Here is a 23,945-nt window from a genome sequence, read left to right on the forward strand (position 1 = left end):
CAAGTAGCAGACCTAATTATCCTGACTGCCCCACAGTATTCTGCTGTTCCACATTGTTTAACCCTACATTATCTCAGAACAGTATTAGGAAAAACACCATATTCTGTGAATCAAAAAAACCTTGAATAGGGTCTTGTGTAGAAGATTTGCCTCTATTTGAATTGTATTTCACCATTTAAACTTCCAAGTGGGTGAATTTTTGGTTGCAGTTTTAGTTGTGATTGAATGTAGTGTAGTATTGAATTCTTTCTGTAACAAGCAGATGGGAAATGTCAGAGTTAAACACACACACAGAACATTATGGAAAAGGACTGTGACATTTTAATTAGGTTCATACCTTTCAAGTTTCGGTTTTTACAATACCAGTTTTAAAGAAAAATGTTGCTATCCTTAACCCTCTCTTGGTTAGCCTGGCTTTCTGTGTCTCTTTCCGAAATGAAATGACTTAGCCCTTAAATATGGCTGCATGTTTTCTGTGCTTAACTAAGTCTGGCCTTTGTTCATACTAACACGTGTTGGCAATGTAAGATTACTAGGGAGCGAGCCTGTGTTTTCCCCACAATCTTTTGGAGAGCCAAACTTTTTATCATTTCTTTCAGCACGACAGTTGAAAGGGTACGGCCGTCTTCAGTAACTCTACCATGATTTATGCAGGGACTCCCATCCTGAGTGTTATTAAAGCTTGTCTGCAGACAAATGCATGGCTTGCCTGATTTGGTTTTCCTTAAAGCATTAACTCTTGAATAAAAATTGGCAAATATTGGAACTTATTGTGCTACATGGATTTTGGTGTTCTAGTATTATCCTAACAAAAGGAATGGTTGGCATAATTATTGTTACCGCCTTTTTGTATACTGGTAGCCATATTACCAGAAGACATACTATATTTCTTGTACATATTATGTAGCATTTATTACACCTGATCTTAGTTATTTGTGTGAATGTCCTCAGTACTAGGTAGTGAACTGGAGCGTAGTGGCTCTATCTCAGTTGTTATTATCATTGTTTCCTTCTTGCCACTTCTACCTTTGTCTCCCTTCCATCATCTACCCTCTGTTTCCCTTCCCTTTCTTTTTTCTTGTTTTTTTTTTACTGCTCCCTACCTCCCTCTCCCTCTCTTTCCTTTTGTCACTGGTCTTCCTTCATATATTTTAGTGCCAGATACCTTTCAAGTCAGTTTACTTGAATGGAGTGGGGAGGGGGTCTTACCCTCAGACTTGACAGTTTCGTAGTAGATTTGCCATAAATAACCAAAGTCAGAAACATGACATATGTTACCAAGGAAATATAAATATAAGATACAAAGTAATAATTGTCATAGGAATGGTACAGAAAAGGGGATAATGATTTTAGGGGAGAAAATAATTTGTTTCCAGCTGGAAGAAGGGGCAAAGTCTGCACGGAGGAGGTGGCCTTGCCTGATTGTTCTTTAATTGGAAGAAATTTTTTTCTCAGACACCCATAATCCTTCCTGACCTTTCCTATGGCATTTATAAAAGAGAAGAAACAACCGGACCCTTTTGGTTTGTGCAGACTACTTTTTTTCCCTTCAATTTTTCATTTTCTAAATGTGTTCATTTTTACAAAAATAGCTAGTGAGGGAAAGCAAACAGAAGAAAATAAAAATCATCCATAATGTCATAATCAAAAACCATTTTTAAAAAAGGTGGGATTATAGTATGCATGCTGTTTGGAACTTGATTTTCTTTATTGACTATATCATGAATATTAATGTCATTAAGTGTTTTTCTACAGTGACATTTTGGGGAATGCATTCTCCTATTTGGATGTACTCCTATTTGGATGTTCATTTTCTCAATCCCCTGTTTCATATGTAAATAGTCCCAATTCTTATATTTTGGGGGGATAAATTTAAATAATGCAGGAAAACAAGAAGAATAAAATATAATCATCCATTCTGTCCATTAAGCCAGCAAGTAATAGAACTCACCTAGTTAAGTGACTTAAATAAGAGTTTATGTTTGTCATCCAGGTATGGAGGGGGCTGTGTGGCATTTGTTCAGCTCAGTAATGTTAGGACTTGGGCTGGCTTTTCCCTCAGGGTTGCAGAATGAGCACAGCAGCTTTAGTTATGACCCTGCTGGAAAGTAAGAATCAGGGGGCACTGTGCGCAGAGTTGTCCTCGATTGTCTCCTCAGACATGCAGAGATCTTTCCCTGAAGCCCTCCCGCAGACTCTTGCTTGTGTTCATTGACCAGGAACCAAGGCGTACCCCTAGACTGGAGACTGGGCCCCCTTCTCAGAGATCAAAAGATGGATAGTTGGCATCTGAGCAAAGTGGGAATCTTGTTAAGAAAACAAAAGGGAACACTTCTGTGGTTGTGACCAAATGACTACCATAATCATATTCAAGTTTTGTTTTTTTTAATAGAAAGAGGTGATGTGAACCTTGACTTGGCTTTTTTTTTTTTTTTTTTTTTTTTTTTGAGAGAGAGAGAGAGCGTGTGCGTGAGTGGGAGAGAGGGACAGGGGGAAGAGAGAATCCTAAGCAGCCTCCTGACATGGGGCTGGGATCATGATCTGAGCCAAAATCAAGAGTTGGATGCTCAAGGTGACTGAACCACCAGGTGCCCCCAAAAGTTTTTTTTTTTAAGTTTAAATTTGTAGAAGGGTGTGCATAAAGTGGGGTTTTTGTTTATTACTTGTTTTTCTATCTAGGGAATAATGTGTTTATTACTCTAGTTGAAAATAACATATGAATTCTATAACTTATCTAGCGGGTGTGGTAAGAATGAAACTTTGTTTTTCACATCTTTTTCTAACTGCAGAGCTTTTTATGGCTAATTGAAAACAAAGATAAGGAAAAATCAGGAGACTCAAGCTTAATAAATTGTTTAAAAATGTTGCAAAACTTATTTTTTTTTATTGGCCACATCAAGAATTAGTAGTTCTAACCTGTTTGTATTTGCTTTTTTTTTTACTTACTTTTTCACTGACATATAACTATTATGCAGCATAGTATACACTTCTTAAGTGTACAGGACAGTGGGTTTTTACATACATATACACCATTTAATTGCCATTCTCATGCCCTTTCAAACTCAATATTGACTTACATTTTGAGCAAATTTCTTATTTTACACGCCTAGTCAGTTGATTCATTGAAAGGAAAGATTTGGTAAAATGCAAAGTATTAAATGAATATTCTTAATTTTATTCTAAAATATTAAATTTGCTTGACTATGTTCTTTTAATATCTCTTAAAAACAGGTTATAGAAAGTTGCTAGGACTTGCGGATTTAGTAACTGTCATGTTGTTATGTTTGGTTTCCCTAATGTGTTTATGGAATTTTTGGTATTTGTTTATATGATTTTTATGGTAGTGTAATGAATGATGACTGAGATTTTAGAGGAGTGTTCTATCATCTGGAATATAAGCATTAAAAACTCAATAGATTTTAGTTTTCTGTTTATAACTAGTGCTAAAAAGTCATTTTTCATGGATTCCTTAGTTTTTTTCTTTTTAAAGATGTTAGTAGCAGTCTACAAAGAAGTACTACTTACTTTTTGTCTAGCACTCAGGAAAGTTCATATTGATACACTAACAAGTTGACAAGATTTACGCTGCTCTTTGTAGCATATGTGAATGCTTTGTCCAGAACCTTCCTTTTATATACCCTGATAAGGGCATTTGTTTCAGGTAGACTCAACACCCAGTTTTGCTTTTGTTTATAATATGAACATGTCATGATGCAATATAAAAAATGGTGGTAATTGTATGACATAGATTGCTTGATGTTGGAGGCATCCTGGTCTGTGGGCCCATCAATTCTAAGCATGCAGAGGGATTCAATCAGTGCCCTGGCACATCTGTAATATATATATGCAGAATGTGCTACAACAAATAGGTTATGTGGCTCTGATAGAACATGCCCAGCGGGGATCTTTTAATATTGATAAAAGTAACTGATAGCATGTTTTAATAATATGAAAGTTTTGCTTGATAATTTGCTAGTCTATATTGATAATGATATATAGCATTTTAATTAGTTTTAATATCATATTTTCAGATTGGATCTGGTTCCTCTCGTCTTGGAACAGCAGCAACTATTAAAGGTAGACATTATCTAAGTTGAAAGTTGCCTGTGACTTTCCATTTCATTTTTGGATGTAATAAAGATAACAGTACTGTGTATTTACATGTAATGAAAAATTCTTGAAATTATTTTGTAGATACAGTTATGTATCTTGTATTAAAGGTTACTTGATTTAAATTTGGTTCTCCTTTCATCATCCAAATCTCACAAACATATTTGAACATTTGCATTACATTGCATGAATTGTAAGTTTTGCTTTATAAGAAACTTCCTTGCCTTGAAGGACAATACTTTCATGGGTTTTGGTGAGGTGTGGAAAACTAAGTAATTTTATGTGAAACCTTTAAATTGGGCACAAATGAGACAGTAAAAAAGAGGGAGAGTCTTTTATATATACCTATTACATACATCTATTTCAGGTAAATTCATATTTTTTCCCTATACTTTTTTAGGGGACTTTTTATAATTATCTCTGGGGAGGAAATTTATATTGTTTCAAGTTGTTATTACAAACTTTACATTTCTTTTAGAAAATTGCTTCTTTTTATTTAAAAAAAAAATTTTTTTTTTTTTTTACGTTTATTTATTTTTGAGACAGAGAGAGACAGAGCATGAATGGGGGAGGGTCAGAGAGAGAGGGAGACACAGAATCTGAAACAGGCTCCAGGCTCTGAGCAGTCAGCACAGAGCCCGACGCGGGGCTCGAACCCACAGACCGCGAGATCGTGACCTGAGCCGAAGTCGGACGCCCAACCGACTGAGCCACCCAGGCGCCCCGAAAATTGCTTCTTTTTAAAGGAAGTTTTATTAGCAGTGTGAAGGTTTCCTTATTACTTGCCTTATAGTGCTGTGAGAATAAAGATGTGGTTTGATAGTCTGTGATGCTTCCTGCTCAGTGATCTTCCATTATTGTAACCCATACAAACAAAAACTGCTCTAGTAGCTATCATGTACCAGTACAGTACATAGGAAATTAGTGTAGTTGACATCCTTTCTGGTTATGCCACACCGTACAGCCTTTGCTTTTAATATAATGTGCTTACACGTTTCTCTTAATTTTGTAGGAGACACAGACACCGCTAAGACTTCTGATGATATTAGTTTAAGTCTGGGCCAGAGCTCTAGTCTTTGTAAGGAAGGAAGTGAAGAACAAGGTAAGAACATTATACTTGACACTGATACCATATATTATGGGGTCCAGGATGACTTTGTAGAATATGTTTGATTGATACTAGTATGATTCCATACTAACAATATGGAAGCCACATAAGGGTAGAATTTTTTGTCTGTTCACTGATTTATTTACGGTACTTAGAATGGTACTCAGAACATGTAATAAGTTTATAACAAATTAATATGATATTTTGAAGAAGAATTAAAATAAAATTCTTAACTTGAATAGTAAAACAGTGTTGTAAGTACTTTTATTTTTTTAATTTTTGTAAAGGTTTTTTAAAAAAATCGTTTATTTTTTGAGAGAACAAGTGCGCATGCATGCACTGGGGACAGGCAGAGAGAGAGAGAGAGAGAGAGAGAGAGAGAGAGAGAGAAATAGAATCCTAAGCAGGTTCTACGCAGCGCAGAGCTCGATGAGGGCTCAAACTCACGAACTGTGAGATCATGACCTGGATGCATAATAGACCGAGATCAAGAGTTGGACGCATAACCGACTGAGCCCCCCAGGCGCCCCTATAAGTACTTTTTGCTTTCTGGAATTCACTGACCCGTGTTCTGCCAAGTAGACATGGAGGGAAAAATTTTCTGAGCATGTGCCCTGGAGTGAGTATGAGATGGGAGATAATCTGCTAGTCTAGTGGGTCAGAGCTTCTTGCCTGGTTTAGTAACCTACTTGTGAAACTGTTGTTTTCCATCTAGTGTGACCCCTAATTGTCAATTGCTTCAGGTCTTGCCTAACAGTATGTTTTGGTAGAGAAATAATTTGCTGTTGGACTTACAGAGAAACTATGTCTGCCTCCAACATGGTGCCTCCTGTAGCAGATTTTTAATAGAAATTTGGGGTTTAAGTGATTTCTCCCTGCCTTTGTTCAATTTCATTATAAATGAGTATTTTGGATTTAATGGAGTTTTTTTTTTTTTTTTAAGAACTGCCACATTTTTATGTTTCATTACTAATTTTCAAACATGAAAGGATGGATATGTTATCCTGTTTTCAAATGGAGATTATCCCAAGTTACATAATCAGACACAAACCTGTTTTCCTATTTCCAGCCTTTTGTTTTTATTAGTCTATGAGTGATTTTCAGAAGGCAGGCAAGCTGATAAATTTCCTGTTCTTAATTATGATGGGGCACCTGGGTGGTCAGTTGGTTAAGAGTCTGGCTTTAGCTCAGGTCATGATCTTGCAGGTCGCGAGTCTGAGCCCCGTGTTGGGCTCTGTGCTGACAGCCCAGAGCCTGGAGCCTGCTTCGGATTCTGTGTCTCCCTCTCTCTCTGCCCTCCCCTGCTCCTGCTCTGTCTCTCCCTCTCTCAAAAATAAATAAACATTAGAAAATATATTTTAAATTATGAAATTTATGTAGCTACAAATTGATCACCAAATTATGACATTTTCCTCTTAATTTAGTGTTTTACCCAGGTCTAGTTCTTACAAGTGTGTTTTGTTCCTGTACTTGGAACGTAAGTTTATCATGCTGTCACTCTGCTTTTTGGAATTGCAGTACCCCATCATTTATTTGCTTTTGTGGACTATCCCTCCCAACATACCCCTCCCCTCTAAACTTTCTAAACATACTGTATAATAAAGAAACTATCTTCTTATAAAAGGTGAAGGCGAATTGATCAGTTTGAGAATTACAGTATCCCTTTCTGTGATATGTAATCAGAACGTCTCAAAAATTAGGTAATGATCTTAGAGGGGCTAGTGCTGCTGCATTTATGGGTCATATTTCTTTGTTTTGTATCTGGGAAGTACCATGCATGAGCAAGAATTTTGTAATCTGTTGGGTTGGCAATTACATGCACACAAACCTACTCTGCAGATAACATACTGACATAGATAGTGATGTCTAACGTTCACTGAGCGCACACTATTAATATACACTAGGAGTCAGCAGACTTCCCGTAAATGGTCAGATAGCTTCATAGGCCATATGGTCTCTCTTGCAACTACTCAACTGCCATTGTAGAGCTCAAGGAGCCATAAACAGCACATAAATGAGTGAGCATGGCTGTATTACACTAAAACCTTGTTCAAAGTAGGCAGAAGGCCAAATTGGCTCCATGGGTCTTAGTTTGTCAACTTCTGGTTTAGGTCTTCTTTTAAGCATTTCATACGCATTCACACAGTTAATCTTCACTGTAAGCGTTCGATGTTAATGTGATTCTCACATTACAGATGGACATATCATGGCGAAAAGAGAAGTTAGAAAAAACCTGACTAAAGTCACACAGCTACAAAGTGGCAGTCCTAGAATTGAAATCTAGTTTTGAATCATGCTTTTAATTGTTGTTACACCGCTTGTATATAGTTTTGTAACATCTATCGTGTAACATTTTAATATGACAACATTGAAAATTTGACAGATAGATAACACACATAGATAACATTTAACAGATACTGTTCAGTGCTTATTACACGCTCTGAGCACCATTCTAAGTACCGTACATAAATCAGTGAACAGACAAAAAATTCTACTCTTATGTGGCTTCCATACTTATTAGTATGGAATCATACTAGTATCAATCAAATATATATGGAGTGGTGGGGGTTGGGAGGATTTAAGTGTAAATGGAGTGGTCAAAGAAAAGCCTCGCTGAGAGCAAAGACCTGAAGGAGGTGAAGGAGTGAGCTATCAGGATATTCGGGGGGAAATGAGCTGTCTCTATGCAAGAGTAACAGCACAGGCAAAAGTCCTAAAGTAACAACATGCCTGTCAGGTTTGAGAAATAGTGGGGCTGGTGTGGAGTAAGTGAGGCTACAAACTGTATAGTCTTGTAAGATATTTTAAAGATTGTGTTTTAGGAGCACCTGGGTGGCTCAGTTGGTTGAACGTCCTACTTCGGCTCAGGTCATGATCTCACAGCTCCTGAGTTCGAGCCCCGTGTCGGGCTCTGTGCTGACAGCTCGGGGCCTGCTTCAGATTCTGTGTCTCCCTCTCTCTCTGCCCCTCCCCCACTTGCATTCTGTCTCTGTCTCTGTCTCAAAAATAAACATTAAAAAAAAATTGTGGTTTTAATTCCCAGTGAGATTAGGAACTGCTAAAGGGTATTGAGCAGAGGGAGTGTCATGATCTGAATTACATTTTAACAGAATCACTGTGGCTATGATTAAAAGGGGCAGAGGCTGGAGCAGAAGCTCAGCTACCAGATGATTGCAGTAATCCAAGGCACGGAGCAGGACAGTGAGAAGTAGTCTGATTGGGTGTGTAGAAAATATTAGGGACAGGATATGTTGATGTTGATGGATTAGGATATATCCTGTAAGAGAAATAGTACTCATGGATGACGGTAAGGTTTTTGGGTTAAGTGACAGGGAGGATGGAAAGGGAGAAGGCTGAGAAGGAACAGATTTAGGAGTAGGGAGAGCAGGAGGAGGGTAAGATGGGGAGTTCAGTTTTGGGCATATCAGGTATGAGATGCTGTTAGACCTCTAAGTGGCAACAATTAGTAGTTAATTAGGGTAGGTCTGGATTTCAGGTATGAAGTCCGGGTTGAGGTTTTAAATTCATGAGTTTTCAGTGTATAAATTAAAAAAAAAAAAAAGCGGGGGGCGGGGGTGTCATGTTAAATGTGGGTTGGGTTATCATGAAGTTCATAAAGTAACTGGCAAGCCTGCATGGAGTTCAGGCTCCCTGATCCAAATTTGTTGGTCATGGCCACGATTTGGCACCACCTAGTGGCAGTTGCTTACTCTGGCTTAATTATCACTTGGGGCTCTTCCAGCTCTCTGGCTGATTTGGGTTTACAGGGCAGCAGCATTTAGTTGGTTAGCAGTTATTGATTAGTTGGCACTCATTTTATGGATGTGACTGAGAGTGAACTAGGATGAGGGGACGTGTGCTCTCATTTTTTGCTTTTAAGAAGGGCTTATCTCCAATTTCCCTCTCCGGCCGCTCCCATTTTTTCCCTACCCAAGATCAGTACTTTACCCTATTCCCATCTGAATGTGGGCGCTGGGTAAAAGATGGAGGAAGCTAATTACAAGTACTTCTGAATTTTAGTTATCGTGGGACCAGAACACTGGATGAGATGTAGAAAAGAGGGAGTGTATATGGAAAACCGAAAAGTTCCAGGGATTGAGCTTTGAGCCAGTCCGGTGTAATAGGTGCAGGAGACCCTGTAGGAACAGCGGGTGAGGTGCAAGGAAGGCCTAGAGTGCTGTATCCCGGATTTTCAAGGAGACTGGAGTGCTCAGCTTTGTCCAACAGTGCCCATGGGTCAGGTGATACGAGGCTGAGACTTGGCCATTGGATTGTTGGTGACCTTGATAAGCACATTCATGGAGGGGGGTCAGAGTACATGTAGGAGAGAATTAGAGGAGGAGAACTGAAAAGAGTGAATACAGACTACTCTTGGTGAATTTGTGTAAAGGGGATCAGTGACTCAGGGTGAAAGCCAGCAGGGGAAGGTGAGGATAAAGGAGAGATTTGGATTTTCTAAGGACATGTAAGAGAAATAACAGCTTGTTTCTTATAACTGATGGAGATGATCCAGAAGAAAGGAGGAAAATGTGGTTTTTGTTTATAAAAGTGACATATGTTAATTTTAGAAAAGACAGTTAATATGAAGAAAATAATTCACATTTTTGGCACTGACATAACTTTATTTTTTGGTGTATCACTTTTTAAAATTATTTTTGTAATGTAATATAATTCATGTACTTTAAAATTCACTCTTCTAAAGTGTACAATTCAGTGAGTTTTAGTATTTAGTAGTTAGTGTGCACTTATCACCACTGTCCAATTCTAGAACATTCTTGTCACCCCACAAAAAAAAAAAAAAAAAACCCATACCCACGATACTCCCATTTCCTCCTTCAACCAGCCCCTGGCAACCACTGGTCTATTTTCTGTCTCTATTGCCTCTTCTGGACATTCATATAAATGGAATTATATAATAGGTGGCTTTTTGTGTCTGGCTTCCTTGACTTAGCATGTTGTAGCATATAACAGGACTTTATTCCTTTTTATGGCTAAATATGGTATATTACTTTTAATATTCCTACACATATATGCAAATATACTCTTAATATTCTTTTTAACTCTTACAGATTGGAACCATACTTTTTATATAGTGCCATCATTTTCACTCAAGTATTTTCTCACTTCATTATGTCATCTTTGAAAACATTTTTAGTGCCTGTGTGATGTTTTAATAGACAATCCAATTTATTTGACCTTTTTTTATTGGACATTTTCATACTTTTTATGTTTTAAGAAGTTTTGTAACAACCTGAGATGAACAATTTTTTGCTAAAACCTTATATACATAGGTGATTTTATCCTTTGGCAGCAATTTCTAGAAATAGATTTCTAGAAATAGATTACTGATCATGGGTGGGTATGTACACACTTGTGAGGCTTTTGGCCACATTGCTAGATTGTTTTATAGAAGATTACGCCAGTGCATCCCCATGAGCAGTATGTGGGTGTGCCTTTCTTATCCTAAATGCCACTGGTAGCAATTATTGGTAAAAAGGTTGATTAGATGAAAAATAGTACCTCTTTGTGTTGATTTGAGCCTGTCTTAGACCATATTGCTACCAGTGAGAAAAATATCTAAGAAAGCGTATTTACTTGAAAGTCTCCTAAAACCACGTAAGAATTCCTGACAAGATTTGATTTTTTTATGGTATATTTAGCAACATTGGAAAAAGTACACGTAAAGTACTTTTAAAGTAAGTTTGCGTGTGTCTTTTTAAATGAAAAATATGTTTCTCGTTTGTTAATGTCTTGGAATTGGTTTTGATAGCATTTTTTAAGTCTTTTCTCATATTTTAGAGTTAGTGATTTTCAGTTACTTGTTAAGTTTTCGTTCTATAAAATTCATAACTTTGAAATGCGAATATCCTATTTCATAATCGCTTATTATAGTTTTTAGAAATAACTTTACAATTTAATACTACAAAAAAGTAAATACAATGCTAACTTTTATTTTGATATTTAGAGATATCAGAACCCCAAATACAGTGACAGCTGTTTTGGACAAATGATAAAGAACATGAATTTTATACTTATGTTGAAGAGTTTAAAACATAAGATAAAGCCTAATAGGTCATTTATAAATCAATTTATATGGTAGATTCTAGAGGCTGTTTCTAAGTTTTTAATTTAAATCTAGTCTAGATTTAGATTTCTAAAAAAAAAATTTTTTTAATGTTTATTTTTGAGAGCGCGAGCATGAGTGGGGGAGGGGCAAAGAGAGAGGAAGACACAGAGTCCAAAGCAGGCTCCAGGCTCTGAGCTGTAAGCACAGAGCCCGATATGGGGCTGGAACCCATGAGCTGTGAGATCATGACCCAAAGTTGGATGCTTAACCGAATGAGCCACCGAGGCACCCCTACCTTTAGATTTTTTAAAAGTACATACACATTTCTAGTAATTCATTTTTATTTTATATTAATCTTAGGGGGGAAGGTATGCTTTTATTATTGAGATTGCCTGGGAAGAGTGTGAGTCAACTATAGAATCTACTAATTGTATTTTTTCTATGCGGTTATAACAAATAAGATAGTTTTTCTTTTTATTGAGCCAATAGCAGATTCAGTCATCCTTGTCTGTCAAAAGGTATATAAAAAGTCAGCTATTGTACTGTTCAATTGCCAAACTGTATTTCAAGATAAATTGCAGTGTAGGTGGGTAGGTGGATTTATTTATATCTGTATACATAGTACATATGGTAATTCCAGTCATTATTCCATAGTACTTAGGTAATTCCCTAAGTGGAGTGTTAAAGGAATGGTCTTACAGATATATAGGGATATGTAGTTTTTCATGAGGCATTTTGTAATTGTTGCATGAATGATGAAAGAGAAAATGCAGTATTTTGTTCTACAACTGTTGTTTTAATTTTTTTGGTCATTGTGAACAGCAAGACATCTTACATCATTATATTTTGCATCTTCTTTATGGATTGGTCAGCCTTTTGATTTTTTTGTTTCAAAATACTCTAGGTTTTTTTTGATTTGTAAGATAATCACATTGGTTTTTCAAAAATTTTGTATTGTGTTAGAGAGGTAAAATAATGATAGCTGCAGTTCATTGTGCGAGGCATTATGCTAAGAAATGCTTGTGCTAAGCACATTAACTCCATTATTTCATGGTACTACTTAGTGAGATCTCATTTTAGAGATGAGGAAACCAGGGCCCTGGAAACCAGAGCTATCCAGTTAGTAAGCTAGAGACCAACTTCACATAAAAGTCCAGGGCCGTTTTATGGGGTGTCTGGCTGGTTCAGTCGGTACAGTATGTGACTCTTGATCTTGGGGTGGTAAGTTCAAGCCCCATGTTGGGTGTAGAGATTACTTCAAATAAAATCTTAAAAAAAAAAAAAAAAAAAAATCCAGGGCTGTTTTAAATATAATCCTATGTTGCCCCTTATTGTTGATAGTGTATGGAACCTTTTCTCAGGCCATTCGAGGATTTGGAAGTTCAGTTCATTCTGTAAATAGAATGCTTTCTTTGTCCAGCTGTGAAATAAAAAACCAACTCTTTGGAATGACTTGCCAACTTGTTGTATTCAGTGAACTACTTGGGAAATTGTTTTTCCTCAAGTTACTGTATGCTGTGAGTTCTTTCCATTGTTAAACATTATATAAGCAGATCATAGATTCGTGTTAACATTTCCAAATATGTGTTTGAAACAGATTTGGCAACTGATCGGAAGCTCTTCCGTCTGGTCTCCAATGATTCCTTCATCTCCATTCAGCCTTCCTTATCCTCCTGTGGACAGGACTTACCAAGGGACTTTAGTGACAAAGTGAGCTTGCCGAGTCATGGCCACCACCACCACATCGATCAGTCTCTGTCCAACACCTGTGACACAGAAGTGGCTTCTCTTGTCCCTTTACATTCACACTCTTATAGGAAAGATCACCGGCCACGAGGGGTACCACGGACTTCTAGCTCTGCTGTGGCTTTTCCAGACACTTCACTGAACGACTTCCCTCTCTATCAGCAAAGACGGGGGTTAGATCCGGTTAGCGAGTTAGAATCTTCCAAGCCTCATTCTGGATCCAAAGAATCCTTGGTGGAAAATTCTTGTCTATCTGGGGAATTTCAGCTCGTTGGTGAGCTGAAAAACAGTAATTCTCAGCCACCTACAAAAAGTGGGAGGAGCAAACCTTTGAAAGCAGACAAAAGCGTGGACAGCCTGAGGAGCCTGAGCACGCGGAGCAGTGGGTCGACAGAGAGCTACTGCAGTGGAACGGACCGTGACACCAACAGTACTGTCAGCAGCTACAAAAGTGAGCAGACCAGCTCGACTCACATAGAGAGCATCTTGTCGGAGCATGAGGAGTCCCCTCAAGTAGGAAAGAAAAGCGGTAGGAAGAAAGAGGAGTGCTGTGCTGACCCAGAGGACCAGAGTAGCTGTACCAGCGACAAAAGGACTAACAGTGAGAAGACTGCCTTGGAAGTGAGTACAAACAGTGGGGTTCAAGAGGCCAAGGATCCCAGTACCTCTGATGATATGCACAATCAGAAAGGTCTCAGCACCTCTGCATCTGAAGAAGCCAACAAGAATCCCCACGCAAACGAATTTACTTCGCAGGGGGACAGACCGCTTGGGAAAACCGCTGACCCCAAAGACGAGCAGAGTGAAAAGTCAGCTGTCTCAGTGGACTCGAAAGTTGGTAAAGACGGTGGTGGAAAGCAAAAGGAAGGGGATGTACGACCTAAATCCTCTAGCTTGATCCACCGGACAGCCTCTGCCCATAAGTCAGGCCGGAGACGGACAGGAAAAAAACGGGCCAGCAGTTTTGATTCAAGTCGGCATAGGGACTATGTGTCCTTCCGAGGTGTTGCTGGCACAAAGCCACATAGTGCTATATTCTGTCATGACGAGGACTCTAGCGACCAAAGTGACTTGAGCAGAGCATCAAGTGTGCAGTCTGCTCACCAGGTCAGCAGCGATAGCTCTTCCAGCACCACTTCTCATTCATGTCAGTCTCCGGAGGGCAGATGCAGTGCTCTAAAGACCAAACACGTCCCGAAAGAAAGGGGCACTGACTCCGAGCACACACACAAAGCCCATCCGGGTCCCGAAGGAACTTGCAAAAAGCGGACGACACGTCGGACTTCCAGCACAAATAGTGCCAAGACTCGGGCCCGAGTGTTGAGCCTGGACAGTGGCACAGTAGCGTGTTTGAATGACTCCAATAGGCTGATGGCACCCGAAAGTATAAAACCCTTAACCACTTCAAAATCTGATCTCGAGGCCAAAGAGGGAGAGGTGCTAGATGAGCTATCTTTATTGGGCCGGGCTTCCCAGTTAGAGACGGTCACTCGGTCTAGGAATAGCTTGCCAAGCCAGGTTGCGTTTCCTGAAGGCGAAGAGCAAGATGCGGGCAGTGGAGGTAAGTAAATGACTGGAGGAGTCAGGAGTTCCCTGAGAGTCACTGCGGTCGTGGGTACTATCGATTAGAGTGGTATTTACTAAAATATATAAAATAGGCTTTGTGTTACTGTCCCTCCTTCCGCTGTGTTGGTAAACTTTCTTCTGTGTAGGAGATGCTTATGTCAGAAAAGGTTTCAATTTTTTCTTGGCCTTGGGTTTTTCAAAGTCAGTTGCCACCTCTTAATGTTTTACCAGGACTGACCAAAATTGGTTGTCTTTTTTCATTGTACAATAGTAGCAACAACAAAATGTAGAAATGTATTAGATCACAAACCATTTTTAATCATCTCCTATACAGTGTGTGCCACTGAGCTTTCAGAATTAGATACCTCAACCAGTAAGATTTTGCCAAATATTACTTTATCTCTGACTCTGTACTGTGAAAACTTGTGCCTCGTTTGTCTCTTTGGTTTTACTTCTCCCTTACTCAAGTTTCAGGCATTAATTATTTTTTTTCCGTTAGCTTCACACTTCAAGTTTATTAAATCAATGTAGTTTATATTGGCATTTAGTATCCATTAGTGGATACGTGATGCTCCCTATGATAACACTGATGGTCTTTGATTAAAGTGATAGCTTATTTACTTTAGACTTATGGTATATTGTGCAGAATTCAGTGGGTGATTTTATATTGCCAGTGTGTTTTGGACGTTTTATTTCTTTCGGAGGTGTTTCTTCCTGTTTCCTCCTACCCAGAATAGTCAGTTCATTCTGTTGCGGATTTTATGGAATCTGGTTCTTGAGCAGGATCAGAAGAATCCTGACGTCTTCTGTTGCTGGAACCATAGCTTTTTCATCCTCCACTCCCATCCCCTGTATTCAGGCTGGTATCTTGTAAAACATTCTCTTATTTCCTTTGATACCATTTCTGATAAAGACTAATTTCTAATGAGAATCCAAAAAAATGATCTTTAGTACCTAAAGAAGAAAACAGTCTATCAAACTTAAGTATTGAGAACTAATTATATCTGAAGTGATTATAACCATTTGGTGACAGCATAGTAATTAAATTCCCTTAAGCCTTTCGTGTGGATATCATTCTGTTTTTTATAAAAAGTCTTTTGAAATGCTTTTAGTGATTTCTCACACAAAGCATGTCAGATATGTTCATGACCTACAAGAAACCATTGGGTTTAAAAATAGAGCTTAATTTTTCAAGGTGTCATTAAATAAATTTTAACAGTGAGCATGCTATGATAGAAAAATACTGCTGTTCTAAATACTGTTGAAATGTAAATACTAAAAAATATGTACAAGAGCTATAGTAAGTCTCTATGTCTTTGAATTTAAAATGCCATTTCTTTTTCACAGGGAATATGAGGTGTTCCAATTTTTAGGAAAAGTTACCTGAAAGGTTTTATTTGCTTTTCGGTGCAGATCTTTGACTGCTATGAGCTCATGCTTTTCCAGATTCAGGTTTTGTCTTCTTTTGTTTGTGTTCTTATTTTTAAAAAACAAGTCATTGAATGTTAATAAGAAGCAGGTAATGAACTAAAAATTTCCATGTACTTTGACGTGACGGGCTGTTAAAAAACATTTTTTTGCCAAAGGAAGAACATTGTAGGGGCTGTTTTTATTTGAGTTTCATTTATGTTTAGAATAAAATAAGAGTAAAACTAAACAGCTTAAATGTGTGAAGGGTTTGTGTTTCATTGGTTTGATCACATTTCATTAGGGTTTTGTTTGGGCTTTTTGGAAGATTGGAGGTAGTGAGAGAGGGGATATGTTTTGGTTCTCATTTAAAAATTGTATAAAATCTCAAATAATTGTTAAAGATTTATTTATATCGACATTAATTGTTACAGTCCTTTTTAGCAGTTTAGAAGACAGTTTTCTGGGCTATCTCTTCCTACATACTACACTCCTGAAACATGTCAACAAAACAGGACACTGCTTGACCGTTCATGTGGCTGTACGTAAGCCACAAATAGATTTTATTCTAATGAACTTGGAGGTGTTGATGAGTTCTCCAATGATTTTGTTTTCTTTTTAAGCGTAGTTAGTGGAGTTGGCAGTGTGGAAGGACGAGATCTAGAAAATGTACTCTAAAGTACTAAAGTGAAATACTGTTAACATAGGAGGTGACTTAACATAATGACATGATGTTGGACACCCGTGCTGGCACACGGGCTCCGCTGTGGGAAAGCTGTCTATCTTCTTGTAGCCTCAGCCTCCTCATCTCACAGGGTTGCTGTGAGGATGGAAGGAATTCATAGATGTCAGATGCTTAGAACACTGCCTGGCCCACACGAAATGCGTAATAGTGCTACTGTTTCGATTATACAGACCGCTGTTCTGCTACTCAAATGTGTCCTTTCCTTAAAGTGGAAGAAAATGATGAAATATAGAAATATATTAGAGATTTCTAATCGTGCCATTGTGAGACTCAGCAATAGTAAAAGTAAGAATTTTTACACATAATATCTGATTTCTTACATAATACCAGCAGAAAAACATGAACATGTAATCTAGTAATATGGATTTTATCTTATTTTGGCCATAATATATCCTATAACTTCTCTCTTGGTATATTCGGTTGCATAGCAAATGATTGTTTTCATAGGACTTGTCACCATTAATCAAGTACTTTGGTTAAAATTGGATTTCATCAGTTTTTCTGCTTAGGTGGGAGAAGAGTTTTAGATGCAAGCTAAGGCCTTTTGTGTTGATCTCTTTTGCATTTAATTCTTCTTTTATAATGATAAAGCATGTCTTTAATAACTGATGGTGAATATTTAAAGGAAAAAGTACAATTAAGTTCTATATGATAGAAGTGTCGTTTGGTACCTGCATTACTTTTAAAAACCATTTTCTTTTGCGTCCCTTAATTTACTGCATGATTCAACAGATTGTAAAGAACAACCAGAATGGAAAGGTTTATATTTGCTCTATTATACTTCGTAATATTTTTCTGAATTTCTTAACCTCTGTTTTTCTGTTCGAGAAAATTATTTCAAATGTCATGTTTGAGCCCCTACTCTATAAGCATGAAATAGGATCCTATTATATTTCTTTTGGGAACCAAAGGTAATCTTTTGTTAAGGAAATATCACTTTACTCAAAGAAAAACCAAATCTCCGTAAATAATTTATGAGAGTTTGTGCCATCTGTGTAAATTGGAGGTCAGTTATTTTGAATCCAAATATCATTGAATCTTAGAAAGACCCCTGAATAGACAAGAACATGAGAATTAAAGCTTTTGTACCTTACTAAACAGAGGGACTCTGAATTCCAATACATTAAATTTCTCATCTGTCACTCCATGTGGCAAGTGAGAAGAAGCAAAGTAGTAGAAGGGAATTGGTGCTTGGAGAAGCTAAAGTAATGACAACCACAGAAATGCGCCACCAACATGAAAGGAGAAGCTGGAATGACCACACAAACCCAAGCAGAACACAGCGGGTGGGTCATTAAATGCAGGGGTAAACTGTCTTTGGAATTTGATAGTGTTGAAGAGCATTGTGGGATCCTAACTTAACACTGTGTTGTAGTAGGCGCAGTGATAAGTGTTCATGTGACTGGCCCCGCTTAAGGGAAAGGCTCTATCAGTCTATGCGGAGAAGAAAGCTTAGACATCAAACCACAGAGAAAGATGCTCATTCAGTGTAGTGAACCGATTTGGATACTTCATGTGCTTGGAAAAGTTGTCTTCTCTTAAAGCAGTATGAAGAAGAGGTATTTTATTGATGAGGCAAGTAAGGGTTAGTGTATAGAATTTCCTGAACCAGCCCATGCCTGATTTTGTGTGGTAGGGGCAGACATTACACTATATATATGTATTTTTTCTGGTAGCAGTGAAGTTCTGGGTGAGGAATCAAACAGTTACATTTTAATACCACCTCTAATTATTAACTGGATACTCTTGGCACGTCATTAAATCTGCGCCTCCGTTTTCTCAGGTGTAAAACAGGAATAACTGTTTAGGTCTGTCTCAGCATTAACTATCAGATTCTAGTGAGCTTAGATTTGTAAAAGTGCTCTGTAAATTACAGGTTTAGTGTGAGAACTAAGACACTGATGCCTTTTAGTCATTTGTAAGGAAGTTTCCCTTTTCAAATCTATGTCACTTCAAATAGATATTCTTCACTAATGACCCCTTCTTAGGTGAATCTCAGAAAACATATGCAAAATAGTTTGAGTGCAGTTTTCTGGAAGAGAGTCTATATGTCTCATCCCACTTGCAAAGGATTAAAAAAAACATTTGGAGCCACCTCTGAGATAAGGAATCCTGAAACTCTTTTAGGAACTGTTGTGTGTGAATCATGACTCCAGTGTATCATCTAATTTCTTGAAAGCATTTTGTCTGCCCATCTGTATTTGTTTGGCTGTCTGGGATTGTGGAAAATACCAGTAGGACATGGAGATTTTCTCTCACTCAAGACACAGCTAATCCTTTGTCGTTGCTTGCTGTTGTGTGCTGGTTTACTTATCAAAAAGTAGATTAGTCCTTTGAAATATGTTCACAGCTTGGAATTGTTTAATGTGGAATGAATGCTTTGAGGTTGTGCCATACATTCTCGGTGTGCTTTGGCCTCCCAGAAGATAACACTGATGAGTATTCGTTTTATTTTAGAACAAAACCTTGGCACGCCGGTGTTGGCATCATCCTTGGCTGACATGGGAAGTAAGAGGGGGAGAGACGTTTAGATCAAATGGCAGTGTATTTCAGGATGTCTGCTTATATCTTTTATTTTTCTGAGATGTACATATACTTGTGTGTATTTTCGCCTTTCTTTCATGTCTCATTTCCTACTAGCATTTGCTGCTTTTCTGTTTGAGGTACCAAAACACAACTTTTTATTTGCAGTCTTCTCATATTTACTTTTTCCTCTAATAAACACTCCCCACTGAAAATAACACCTTTCTTGAGCAGTTTTTTTTCTGTCTAAATTTTTATTTATTTAATAGCAATCGAGCCATCACAAGAGGCCAGCCACAACTGTGCATAGGGACTAGAAAGTCACTTCTCACCTATGAATCCTCTCACTAAGCAGTCAGCGGCATGACTGACATGTTTTTGTGGCGTCTTTTTCTGTACATACTGATGCTTACAACTTTCCAATATTTGAGATAGAATATGGATAACCTTCACCTCCTACCTTGCCATGTGTTGCTCTTTTATACCTCCCTGCCATTGTTGTTTTTTTAAATATGAAATTCATTGTCAAATTGGTTTCCATACAACACCCAGTGCTCATCCCAACAGGTGCCCTCCTCAATGCCCATCACCTACTTTCCCCTCTCCCCCACCCCCCATCAACCCTCAGTTTATTTTCAGTTTTTAAAAGTCTCTTATGGTTTGGCTCCCTTCCTCTCTAACTTTTTTTTTTCCTTCCCCTCCCTCATGGTCTTCTGTTAAGTTTCTCAGGATCCACATAAGAGTGAAAACATATGGGATCTGGTCTTTCTCTGTATGATTTATTTCACTTAGCATAACACTCTCCAGTTCCATCCACGTTGCTACAAAAGGCCATATTTCATTCTTTCTCATTGCCAAGTAGTATTCCATTGTGTATATAAACCATAATTTCTTTATCCATTCATCCATTGATGGACATTTAGGCTCTTTCCATAGTTTGGCTATTGTTGAAAATGTTGCTATAAACATTGGGGTACAAGTACCCCTATGCATCAGCACTCCTGTATCCTTTGGGTAAATTCCTAGCAGTGCTATTGCTGGGCCATAGAGTGGATCTTTTTTTTTTTTTTTTTGGGTAGATCTATTTTTAATTTTTTGAGGAACTTCCACACTGTTTTCCAGAGCGGCTACAATATACCTCCCTGCCATTGTGAAACTACTCATTGCCTTTAATGCTTTTCCTCTTTTCATTCACAGAGTAAAACAAACTGATAGTCTATTTCAGTATCCTCACTATAAAAATAAATAATCGTACTAAAACAATTCAATATAGGATTTAGAGAATTTTCCTTAACTCATTTAGGTAACTGAGAAGTAACTCCTGAGGTGGGAGGTATATGTATTGTGGATTTTGTTTTTTATTTGATCTTTAAGAATAGATCATACCACAGCTGTCTAAAATGTCTTAGGCTATCTGTGCCTTGTACAGGAATTGCCCTTAGGTACCCTGTAAATGTTTAAACTTACTTGAGTGATTGTATTACTACCTCAAAAGTAAAGAGCTACATGATCCAAGGTTCTTAAACTTGCTGGGCTTGTAATTCAGTCTGTTGAAGTTTGCTAACACAAAGAAATGATTAAAAAGTCAAGACTTGGTAATTTTAAAAATATACATTAAAAAATTCACAATTGTCTAAGTATATGTCCTTGAAAGTATTTTTAAATCTTTCTTGTTATTCATGGTTTTTGAGTCCATTGAATGTTTTTCCCCCTCCTATACCTATACATGCTTTAAATTTGGTTGGACCTAGTGTGTTAAATTTTTCTTACTTGTGTTTTATGCTCTTATTCTAGTTAATTTCTTTTTTTTTTTTTTTTGCCAGAAGATACTGAGTTTTAAGCAGTGTCACAATTCAAAAGCAGTGTCAACTTCAAAACCAGGTTTTGTTTATTTATTTATGTTTAATGTTTATTCATTTTTGTGAGAGAGAGCATGAGCAGGGAAGGGGGGGGGGGACGGACAAAGGATCCCAAGGGGGCTCTGCGCTGACAGCAGTGAGCCTCACGCAGGGCTCGAACTCATGGAATTGTGAGGTCATGACCTAAGCTGAAGTCGGATGCTCAACTGACTGAGCCACCCACATGCCCCCCAAACCAGGTTTTAAAGTGTTTTCTCCCTCCTGTTTGGTTTCTTAGTTCAAAGATTTTTGTGTGTGTGCGCTTTGTTTCTTTCTCTTACAAAGTTAAAAGATTCAAAAAGTTTATTATAATTGGGTTGTAGAAGTGAATTTTCAGCAAGTGTAGCTATAACTAATGTGATTGAATATGCTTGTGGCAAATTATTTTAAGCTTTTTTAAAGACACTTTTCTTTCCTTGGCGCTAATAGAACTGGACCCCCTTTGGACCCTCTTCCAAATAGAGATGTTTTGATTTAGTAGTACGTTTTTCAGGGGGCACGGTTTAGTTTTATTTGTTGTGACCATAAATTATGGCCTAGTGTTTTCAGTTGAATGTGTGATCCTAGCTATTGTTAAAGTAATTGTTACAGTAAACATTGAAAATTCTTTTAGCATTAGATATTTACACCCTGAATATCACAAGGACACTGTAGGCAGTAATCATAACTCCACTTTAATACATTGTTCAGAGGATGTCTAAACTTTCATCTTAGGGTGTTTCTAAAACTATTTTATTAAGAGAGTAAGTAGTATTATGTAGTTCTTTTGCAGAGGACAAAATATGAATAGTGCAATAATAGCAAAAAAAAAAAAAAAAAAAAAAGTTTTCTGAAGAAGCCAAAGGACATTGTGACTATAAATGGACACTAACAGTTGTGTTTTCTTCTTAGTATTATGCAATAACTAGCTTTTACTTAAAATTAACACCATTAAGTCTTCAGTAGAAGGAAGATAATAAAGAAAATGTTTCCTATTTCCCTTCTTTCTATTTATTCTCAGTCTTCAATGATTACATTTTGCTTTTATCCAAATCCTTCAGAGTAATTTTAGTACATTTTATGGATTGAATTATTCTCCTTAAATTATATCTGGGTAAATTTTACTCTTATTCTGGTTATCTAAAACTAGAGAGAATGTTTGAAAGTTTCTTAATGAAGTGAATTGACCTGTAAATTGAGTAGTAGTTTGTTACAGTAAAATGGAAATCTTCAATATAAGTTCACAAAGTGTCTTGAGTTGAGTTTTAGGAGTGGTTTTAAATTCCATTACCTCAGTTAACATTGCTCATGTCCAAGAGCCATTAACAGTCACTCATGTAAGTTTTCATTTCTTCCTGCAAGTGGCTTGTTTTATCCTTTATCTAGTGACTGCCTGCCAGTACGGTTTCTCCTTTGTGACAGTGCTGGTTGCAGTTTCCCATTACTGAAATCATAGTTGTCAGGAATAGGCAGAGCATACAGTAGGCTTTGTAGATGGTGGTGACAGAAAGGCGTCCTTGAATTTCTAGATCAGCACTGTCCAGTACAACTTTCTGTGATGATGGAAATGTTCTCAATATTGGTAGCCACTAGGCACATGTGGTTCTTGAGCACTTGCAATGTGGTTTATGGATCTGATAAACTCAATTTTTAATTTTATTTAATTTTAAGTAGCCACATATGGCTAGTGGCTACCGTGTTGGGGACAGCACAGTTCTAGATGACCAGGTTTAATGATCATTTGTTCTCACAGGTCACATGTAATTTTTGTGTACATGAGCTTTTATATCACAAGTAACAGCTTTTTCACATTTAAAGGATTTTTCATTATATCTCAGTGAAACTGGAGGGAAAAAAAGAAAAGAAATATTAGGAGTCCAGTCTGATTTGGAGCCAAAGCCGCAAAACCTAACTTCTTATTTAGTTGCCTAACTCAGAATATCACTGTAGTATGTGAGCTGAAAAATAAGTAGGCGTTCTGTCATTTGTGACTTCTACTTTTTACTGGCGGAAGCTTGCCAGATGGGTGAAATAGTTGTGTTTGTCATTCCTGCAGTAGAAGAAAGTGGCTACATAGAGACAGTTATCCTTTTGAAGGTAGTGCATATATTCCTAATCTAATACCCACCAGTGCAGTCTGAGGAAGGGGTACAGAATGTAAACATTAAAAAGAATACTTTATTAAAATCAACATCCAAATTGATGGAAATGGCTGTTGCTAAGCAGAAGAACTATTTGAGAATTAGTAACGTTTTTAAAATGTCAAGAAAACTTGCAAGAGAACTGAAATCTGAATGCAACATTCTTGAATTTGTAATCTTTTTCATAATACTTAATAGAAAAAAAGTGTTTTGAAAGAATGTTTCTGTACTACATTTTGTGTTTATTTATATTTAGTATGCAGATACCCTTTGTCAAAGTCAAAATCATCCCTAAAATATTTAGATCACTAGGAAACCATTGTTTTAAATTCACATAGATAAAGCATCATTTTGCATTTTGTTCTAGAAACTGAAATCAGTCAATTAGAATGGTTTTATAAAATTTTATGTGACTCTATTAAGCCATGGTTGTGTATTTGTCATTGTTGCCTATTTGGTTTTAGTTTGTACTTTATCGCTTTTGGATTAAACTATGAATTTCTGTACTTGCCATCTTGCTGATACTTGCTTCCTAATGTTGAGGGGACCTGTGCTGCTGGCGTAGAGTTGAATAAAGTTTCATGGCAGCTCACTACTTCACAGTTAAGATATGTCCATGCTGTCTTGAATTAAACATTTAAAAAGCTGCCAAAGT

The 23,945-nt window shown here is 37.4% G+C and overlaps 1 protein-coding gene across 8 annotated transcripts in view; it reads left to right on the plus strand.

Moving 5' to 3' along the window:
• PCNX1 (pecanex 1) overlaps positions 1 to 23,945 on the plus strand; it is a 163,960-nt gene that overhangs the window by 50,976 nt on the left and 89,039 nt on the right. For all 8 annotated transcript variants that reach the window (XM_078448070.2, XM_078448074.2, XM_078448072.2 and 5 more), the window contains 3 exons: positions 4,032 to 4,077; positions 5,123 to 5,212; positions 12,883 to 14,592. In XM_078448070.2, coding sequence (XP_078304196.2) covers positions 4,032 to 4,077; positions 5,123 to 5,212; positions 12,883 to 14,592 — 1,846 coding nt within the window. The remainder of the gene's footprint in view (positions 1 to 4,031; positions 4,078 to 5,122; positions 5,213 to 12,882; positions 14,593 to 23,945) is intronic.

Source organism: Panthera onca, chromosome B3 (genome assembly GCF_046562875.1).
Source record: "Panthera onca isolate mPanOnc1 chromosome B3, mPanOnc1 haplotype 2, whole genome shotgun sequence".
Lineage (NCBI taxonomy): Eukaryota > Metazoa > Chordata > Mammalia > Carnivora > Felidae > Panthera > Panthera onca.